General features: G+C 44.2%; 1 protein-coding gene across 3 annotated transcripts; it reads left to right on the forward strand.

Annotated features, from left to right (window-relative positions):
• Positions 1–266: 266 nt before the first annotated feature.
• Positions 267–8,905, forward strand: LOC118941037 (transmembrane protein 272-like). Of its 3 annotated transcripts, XM_036951373.1 has the most exons (5): positions 267–540; positions 2,930–3,004; positions 4,004–4,063; positions 7,829–7,911; positions 8,092–8,905. In XM_036951373.1, exons 2-5 carry the CDS (start codon positions 2,950–2,952, stop codon positions 8,467–8,469), a joined length of 576 nt encoding a protein of 191 aa, XP_036807268.1. In that variant the 5' UTR covers positions 267–540; positions 2,930–2,949; the 3' UTR covers positions 8,470–8,905. The 3 variants fall into 3 exon arrangements, with proteins under 3 accessions (XP_036807268.1, XP_036807269.1, XP_036807270.1); XM_036951374.1 differs by lacking the exon at positions 267–540 and having other exon boundaries at positions 2,541–3,004; XM_036951375.1 differs by lacking the exons at positions 267–540; positions 2,930–3,004; positions 4,004–4,063 and adding an exon at positions 5,273–5,775.
• Positions 8,906–8,935: the final 30 nt, after the last annotated feature.

The raw sequence follows: 8,935 nt of genomic DNA on the forward strand, positions 1-8,935 counted from the left end.
TTTTAACTGCTGGGTGGGAAGCTGTGGGTGGGCTGCTGTGGGTGGTGGGTGGGCAGCTGTGGGTGGGCAGCTGTGGGTGGGTGTTGGGTGGGCAGCTGTAGGTGGGCAGCTGTGGGTGGTGGGTGGGCAGCTGTGGGTGGGCAGCTGTGGGTGGGCAGCTGTGGGTGGACAGCTGTGGGTGGTGGGTGGGCACCTGTGGGTGGTGGTTGGGCAGCTGTGGGTGGTGGGTGGGCAGATGTAGGTAGCCTGCGAGATGAAAAAAAAACAGGATTTTAGGCGCAAGATTCAGAGAAACGTATTTGGACAATATTCCTCCTATTCATGAAAACATTGCACTCGCCCATGCAGTTGTTTTAATAAACTACTCTGTGGGGACGTGGGAGGGCGAGACTCTCCCTGATAAAGGAGAGGGGCTCAAGAATACAGTTTCACAGAAGATGCTCAACTGAAACCGTCTCCTAGTTCCACTTGTTTTGTTGTGCACTGATTAAAAACAGATCTTTACACACCTTGTCCAGACTATTTCAGGAAGGCCAGAAGGTAAGTAATTGTGAATTGGTGGAGTTTTTATATTATTAACAAGTATGTGTGGAGAACATTATTTTTTAATTCTATCTAAACAGTAGGCTAACCTTTTTGTCTCTGCGTTGGGATAATTGACCATCCAAGTCATTCGATATAGCCTTTGCGCTTATTTGAATTGGATGTGCATGGTTACCAGTTTTCCAGTACGCTCTCCCTCTGTTTTCTGGTCAGTGTGGATGCAAAATAATGTTCAGGTGGATGTTAGGTTCTAGGTGACTGTAAGGGAATTCTGCCCTATGCACACTAGAGACCACAGGAACACTTCTTTGATCAGAGGTTTTGTTAAATAAGGATTGCAACCCGGAGCAGAACACACTTACAGCAATTTGCAAGCAAGACACTCAGTTCTAAAGATGGTGTTTTCTCTTTTTATCCCGTACTATAGTTCACCCCGCCCAGGGTGATGTCCCTTAACTTTAATACCATATAAGCTCATCATTTTCTCTCCGCTGGGCGGAGTTCAGTTTATTGTGTTATTGGCAGTTAGTTTCCCAATTCTTCTTCCTCTTATTGCTATCATGTGCTAGCAGAAGTAAGACTGGAAAATTGCATCAACAGAAACTGGCTAAGTTCCCTTTATCTCTCTGTTACCAAATCTAATTTTATTTGTCACATACACATGGTTAGCAGATGTTAATGCGAGTGTAGCGAAATGCTTGTGCTTCTAGTTCCGACAATGCAGTAATAACCAACGAGTAATCTAACCTAACAATTCCACAACTGCTACCTTATACACACAAGTGTAAAGGGATAAAGAATATGTACATAAAGATATATGAATGAGTGATGGTACAGAACGGCATAGGCAAGATGCAGTAGATGGTATCGAGTACAGTATATACATATGAGATGAGTAATGTAGGGTATGTAAACAAAGTGGCATAGTTTAAAGTGGCTAGTGATCCATGTATTACATAGAGATGCAGTAGATGATATAGAGTACAGTATATACATATACACATGAGATGGGTAATGTGGGGTATGTAAACAGTATATTAAGTGACATTGTTTAAAGTGGCTAGTGATACATTTTTTACATCAATTTCCATTATTAAAGTGGCTGGAGTTGAGTCAGCATGTTGGCAGCAGCCACTCAATGTTAGTGGTGGCTGTTTAACAGTCTGATGGCCTTGAGATAGAAGCTGTTTTTCAGTCTCTCGGTCCCTGCTTTGATGCACCTGTACTGACCTCGCCTTCTGGATGATAGCGGGGTGAACAGGCAGTGGCTCGGGTTGTTGTTGTCCTTGATGATCTTTATGGCCTTCCTGTGACATCGGGTGGTGTAGGTGCCCTGGAGGGCAGGTAGTTTGCCCCCGGTGATGCGTTGTGCAGACCTCACTACCCTCTGGAGAGCCTTACGGTTGTGGGCGGTGCAGTTGCCGTACCAGGCGGTGATACAGCCCGACAGGATGCTCTCGATTGTGCATCTGTAAAAGTTTGTGAGTGCTTTTGGTGACAAGCCGAATTTCTTCAGCCTCCCTGAGGTTGAAGAGGCGCTGCTGCGCCTTCTTCACAATGCTGTCTGTGTGGGTGGGCCAATTCAGTTTGTCCGTGATGTGTACGCCGAGGAACTTAAAACTTTCTACCCTCTCCACTACTGTCCCGTCGATGTGGATAGGGGGGTGCTCCCTCTGCTGTTTCCTGAAGTCCACAATAATCTCCTTTGTTTTGTTGACGTTGAGTGTGAGGTTATTTTCCTGACACACACCGAGGGCCCTCACCTCCTCCCTGTAGGCCGTCTCGTCGTTGTTGGTAATCAAGCCTTGATGACGAGTTTGGGGGGTACTATGGTGTTAAATGCTGAGCTGTAGTCGATGAACAGCATTCTCACATAGGTATTCCTCTTGTCCAGATGGGTTAGGGAAGTGTGCAGTGTGGTTGCGATTGCATTGTTTGTGGACCTATTGGGGCGGTAAGCAAATTGGAGTGGGTCTAGGGTGTCAGGTAGGGTGGAGGTGATATGGTCCTTGACTCGTCTCTCAAAGCACTTCATGATGACGGAAGTGAGTGCTACGGGGCGGTAGTCGTTTAGCTTAGTTACCTTAGCTTTCTTGGGAACAGGAACAATGTTGGCCCTCTTGGAGCATGTGGGAACAGCAGACTGGGATAAGGATTGATTGAATATGTCCGTAAACACCCCATCAGTATAGTTCAACACACAGGCTTGTACAATTGACCTCTTAATAGTTGTAATGTGTCGACACTGATCCTTAATCTCAAGCTAAAGCAAAACATCAAGCGTTGTACTTTCGTAATTACAGGTGTTCTTAAGTAACAGTTAGTATGTCTTTTCCACACCCAAGCATCTTCCTATAATGTACAGCTATTATAAAATTCATTCCAGTGACCTGCGCAGAATTCATCATGACTGGTGTGGCGAAGACATGTCATCACTGTCTGTCTAAGATGGCCAGTAATGGTGAGTGAGTCACACACACAAACACACTAAATGTATTCAAAAACATTCATTAACATGAAGGAACTGAATTGCACTGTGGAATATCATGGATAAAATGTGGATCCTCTGTAGCTGCACTCGCAACGCCATGATAGTGATTCCAGCGACCAACCATACGTAAAGAATGTATGCGCGCATGACTGTCAGTCGCTTTGGATAAAAGCATCTGCTAAATGGCATATATTATATATTAAAATAGAGTTGGTGATCAATTTATTAGCACTTCAGATATGGGTACTTTCCCTCTAATCAATAGAATCTGTTAAGTCCTGCTAAGTACCAGAGGCTAAATCTGTTAAGAGCTGCTAAGTACCAGAGGCTGTCTCTCTAGGATGGACTAGAGGAGGGGCAAAGGGGGATAGTGTCAGTGTTGTGTTCGAGATCACCTAAAGCCAGTCCGAGTCAAGACCAAGACCGGAGCAAATCGAGACTGAGTCAAGACCGAGACTGGGACGGGGGCGAGGGGACGAATCCAAGTCAAGACCAAGACCGAAGCAAATCGAGACTGGTTTTAATATGCTATAAAACATGTGTCATGAAGGAGTGTGGATATCTGGCCCAGCGAAGTGGTTTTATGCGTTGACTGAAGGGGGAGATAATTATGAGTTTTGATGTTTGTTTTTTACACCTACGGTTTCTGAGTCCAAGTCAAGACAGAGTAAAAATGTATCCAAGACCGAGACACTCAATGTGTGGTCTCGAGAACGGACTCATCTGGAGTAGGCCTACTACAACACTGGATAGTGGTAATGGTAGTTTAATAAGAGGTTAGATTCAGAAAATGTTTGTCATCAAGAGGAATTCATTTTACAGAAGTCAAAGTGCATACAGAGGAGGCCACTTATTAACATGGAAAAACACAACAACAGAAACAAAAGCTACATAGTTGTTTGAGTGGAGCTGGTTAATGCTTTGTATGTATTTTTCTGGACAGATTTATAACGGTTTCTTTTTCTCTAGCCTACTTTGTGGTGGGACTTCTGTTCTTTCTTGCCGTTCCTCTCACCATGGCGTTTGTAGGTAAGACCATGTAATTATAAATGACAATACTAGAATGGACATGAACCTTGTTATGATTGATGGGAGTAAAGTCAGCCATTTTGGTCAGGGAGTTGGTCAGCCAGCGTGGTAAGATAATGTGTTAAAAGAAATGAAGAATTTATCAAGACTGTATGTTTGTTAGCTAGATAGCCAGACAGTTTTAGAGGAATGATTCAAATTAAATGCCAATATGCCAACATTCCATTCAAACAACGCAGTCAATCCACAGCCATACATACACTGGCTGAAATCAGTTGATGATACTGTAGGACTTAGACAAGTGGTAAATCATTTAAATGATTAATTTGATTTAATGCAATTCCCCCCTCCTACAAATCAAAAATGTGTTTATATGTTTATCTTTTTGGTCTCTGGATATACCCATATTCTCAACTCCAGAGCATTTAAAAAACTCCCATAGGCCTATTTCCATGGGATCATGTCACCTTATTTCTCTTTAAAATGTATTGTTGTCCTACCATGAACACACGTACAGTACGTACGTACAGTATACAGTGCCTTCGTATTCAGACCCCTTGACTTCTCCCACATTTTGTTACGTTACAGCCTTACTCTAAACATTCTTTATAAAATAAAAAACTAATCAATCTACACATGACAAAGCTAAAAGAGGTTTATTCAACATAAAAACAAAAATTTACATAAGTATTCAGACCCTTTGCTATGAGACTTTAAATTAAGCTCAGATGGATCCTGTTTCCATTGATCATCCTTGAGATGTTTCTACAACTTGATTGCAGTCCACCTGTGGCAAATTCAATTGATTGGACATTATTTGGAAAAGGCACACACCTGTCTATATAAGGTCCCACTGTTGAAAATGCATGTCAGAGCAAAAAACAAGCCATGAGGTCGAAGGAATTTGCCGTAGAGCTCCAAGACAGGATTTTGTTGAGACACAGATCTGGGGAAGGGTACCAAAAAATGTCTGCAGCATTGAAGGTCCCCAAGAACACAGTGGCCTCCATCATTCTTAAATGGAAGAAGTTTCTCTTCCTAGAGCTGGCCGCCCAGCCAAACTGAGCAATCGGGGGAGGAGGGCCAATTGGTCAGGGAGGTGACCAAGAACCCAATGGTCAATCTGACAGGGCTCCAGAGTTCCTCTGTGGAGATGGGAGAACCTTCCAGAAGGACAACGATTTCTGCAGCATTCCACCAATCAGGCATTTATGGTAGAGTGGACAGACGGAAGCCACTCCTCAGTAAAATGCACATGACAGCCTGCTTGGAGTTTGCCAAGAGACTCTCGACATTTTGAAATGTTGCGTAACCTAATTCTAGATGTTTTTCTCTTTCTACCCTCTCCAGCTAGGCTACTCCGCTACCTTGCTATATTTGACAACATTGTTTGAAAGGTGTTGAAGGTTAGTTTATGATAAGATAAAGTAGATAAGATAGAGTATGTTGAATATTTGACGCATGGGTCCGCCCTAGACTATAAACCAGCAGCGCAGTTAATACTTAGACCTATGTGGATTGCTGCATGTTGTAAAATGAAATGAGTATTGTGATGCATAATTGCCATAGTACTTTGGAATGTCCAGTCAATGAGCATTATGATTAAGGCCAACTAGTCATTCTACAGATCGATGCTTGATGACAGCATCATCTCTCGTAGTAACGGTGCCAGTTCAAAACCCGGGGAAATAAGCCGAAAGGACAATAACCAGGTATGTGAAGAATCTAAGGTCTCCCCCTTGCCAACTTTCTTAACGTCTCCCCCTTCTCAACTCTCCTCTTGCGACTAACGGTTTAAGAATATCGGTATATCCAGAAACCAAAAAGCTGAACAGATATACACATTTTTTTATTTGGAGGAAGGGGGAATTGCATTGAATCAAGTTCTTACCTTGGAAGGTAAGGGATCCAATGTGTCAACGTTTTAAATAAATAGCCTACATTGTTAGGTCTACATTTAATTGTCAGGGACAGATACAATGTCTCAATATTTTGTTATCCTAATCTACTTATTTAACTCTATACTGACTAAAAAACTCTAAACCATCTAATAATAAAAAGACAAAGTCGTAACAGTTTTAGTTAAACGCCCATCTTTTATTTAAGCAGACTTTTAACATCTCTGCACTACCAGTGGTCGAGTCTGGAGGGAGAACCGGTAGGGGGCGGTTAGTTCAGGTAGGTTACCCGGCCTGTCTAACGCCTCCTGCGGCCTCCTCTCCTGCGACGCCGGGACACCCTGGGGCGACGGCGCCTGCGGATACGGCGGCTGGCTCTGCGTCTTCTGGGCATAGTGATTGATAGATAAGACTATGAATGACTTTGAGATGTGCGGGGGGTTCCTTTTATAGGGCCGGAGGGGGGCGGGAATTACGTCATCATGGGATAAACGATGACGCAATAATTATTAATGACAATTAGAATTTTGAAAAGGTTTGTCATAAGTGAGGTCATAGTAGCATTGTCAGGATGATGCAATAGTCACTGTGCCATTCCAAACACAAAAAACGGAAAAATACAAAACACAGATGTGGTAATATGACAAGCTTTGCTTGAGCCTAAAATGAAAAAAAAAATTGGCCCAAAGTTGTAGGAGACCTTCCTGCAGCTTAGAATCCTTAGCACAGGCCTATTATAATATACATATTTCAATATTTGAGGATGACAATAATTAATTATATTACACAATTTCTCACTTTTATTTTCCTGCATAAGTAAAATCAGGATTATGCCTATACTGCCATTCATTCCAATTAGACTGGGTTGGATTTCTCCCTGACCAAATATGGCTGCCATTTTCATCTCATTATGGAACGTTGTGGGCTAGGAACAACTCCCTAGAAAGGCTGGGAACCTAGGAAGAAAGCTAGAGAGGAACCAGGCTCTGAGGGCTGGCCAGTCAGTCCACTTCTGGCTGTACTAGTAGGAGATTATAAGAGAACATGGCCATTAAGGCCAGATCGTTCTTCAAGATGTTCAAATGTTCATAGATGACCAGCCAGGTCAAATAATAATCACAGTGGTTATAGAGGGTGCAAAAAGTCAGCACCTCAGGAGTAAATGTAATTTGGCTTTTCATAGCTGAGAGAGAGAGAGAGAGAGAGAGAGAGCGAGAGAGAGAGCGAGAGAGAGCGAGAGAGAGAGCGAGAGAGAGAGAGAGAGCGAGAGAGAGAGCGAGAGAGAGCGAGAGAGAGAGAGAGAGAGAGCGAGAGAGAGAGAGCGAGAGAGAGAGAGAGAGAGAGAGCGAGAGAGCGAGAGAGAGAGAGAGAGAGAGAGCGAGAGAGAGAGAGAGAGAGAGCGAGAGAGAGAGAGAGAGAGCGAGAGAGAGAGAGAGAGAGAGACAGAGAGAGAGAGAGAGAGACAGAGAGAGAGAGAGAGAGAGCGAGAGAGAGAGGCGCGAAGCAGCAGGTCCGGAACAAGCAGAAACTCAGCAGCATAACCAGGTGGACTGGGGCCTGACAGCCAGTAGTTGTCAGGCCAGGTATTACTGAGGCATGGCCATAGGGCTCAGAACCTCCAGGAGGGGAGAGGGAGATGGGAGAATTAGAGGGAGCACACTTAAGATCACAGGTGGCCAGACTGACAGACTGACACTAGCCCCCCGGCACATAGACTATTACAGCATAGATACAGGGTACTGAGACGGGGGGGGGGGGGGGGGGGGGGGGGTCTGGGGTGATGCACATATTGGTTTTGGTACTGTATTTGTTCTATTGAGTTATGTTGGTAAACTAATGAACTATTGATGATGTTTAACCCCTGCAGGTGTGAAGTCTATAGACGACTGCCCTGTTCAGCCAATGATTCCTCTCTACCTGCTGGTGGGCGGGGTTATTGGCAGTGTAAAGGTAATGGATGTGTTCCAGATCATAGGTTGTAATGTGGCAACAGGAAAGTAGAACCGGTTCCAAACACTTCCAGGCTGTAAAAATGATAGACAGTGCAAAACAATATGTAAGGAAGGCAGGCACTGTCGCTCTAGTGTTCACCCCAATCTGACCCACGACCTCTGACCCTGAACCTTCCAGGTCACGCTGCTCCTGTACGACACCACCCGCATGAGGTCGCTCATCTCCAAGTCGGTCGTCATCGGCGACGACGATGCCGACGAGTATCCATGGAGACAGAACGCAAACAAGTATTACGTGCACGTCATCCTCAGCCTGTTCCTGTTCGTCTGGTTCCTCCTGGGGAACTACTGGGTGTTCTCTGTGTTCCAGCCTAACTTCATCACACCCTTCCACCAGCCACAGGACTACTGCAGGAAGTCTCTGTACCTATTTGCTGTGTTTGTGTTGACGCTCAGCCACACCGTGCTGCTCCTGCTACTCTGCTGTGGGGTCTGTTTACACGTCTGCTCTCAGACCAGCACCAGGGACGACTACGAGGATAGTGATGAAGACTGAGTGACTGACTGGCTGGCTGGATGACTGACTCAGAGAAGCATACAGATGTAGGATTTTAATTTGATCATCCTGTTTTTGCAGGAATATTCCTGCGCAGCAGGAAATACAAGCTTGTAGTGTATCTGAGTTTTAAAAGGGCTTCTGAAGTTTGTAATTTCCACTTTGAAATTTCAGACTTGATTTTCCCTTACAAAAATTATACTGTAATGTCCAGTAATTATAATCCACATAATAATTTACATTTCCTGTATATTTTCCTTCTGTAGCAAACTGTCTCAAATAAAGATCCTACATCTGTACAGAAAGATTGTAGAGCACTGGGGCATTGCAGTTAGATGGTTCTGTAGTTAGTAGAACAGTGGAGCATTGCAGTTAGATGGTTCTGTAGTTAGTAGAACAGTGGAGCATTGCAGTTAGATGGTTCTGTAGTTAGTAGAACAGTACAGTGGAGCATTGCAGTTAGATG

This window comes from Oncorhynchus mykiss, chromosome 18, assembly GCF_013265735.2.
Source record: "Oncorhynchus mykiss isolate Arlee chromosome 18, USDA_OmykA_1.1, whole genome shotgun sequence".
NCBI classification, from domain to species: Eukaryota; Metazoa; Chordata; class Actinopteri; order Salmoniformes; family Salmonidae; genus Oncorhynchus; species Oncorhynchus mykiss.

Coding starts and splice junctions, on each gene's coding strand:
- LOC118941037 (XM_036951373.1), top strand. CDS start 2,950: ATGACTGGTGTGGCGAAGACATGTCATCACTGTCTGTCTAAGATGGCC. Junction 4,064..7,828: donor TCTCACCATGGCGTTTGTAG/GTAAGACCATGT, acceptor TAACCCCTGCAG/GTGTGAAGTCTATAGACGAC. Junction 7,912..8,091: donor GGGTTATTGGCAGTGTAAAG/GTAATGGATGTG, acceptor TGAACCTTCCAG/GTCACGCTGCTCCTGTACGA.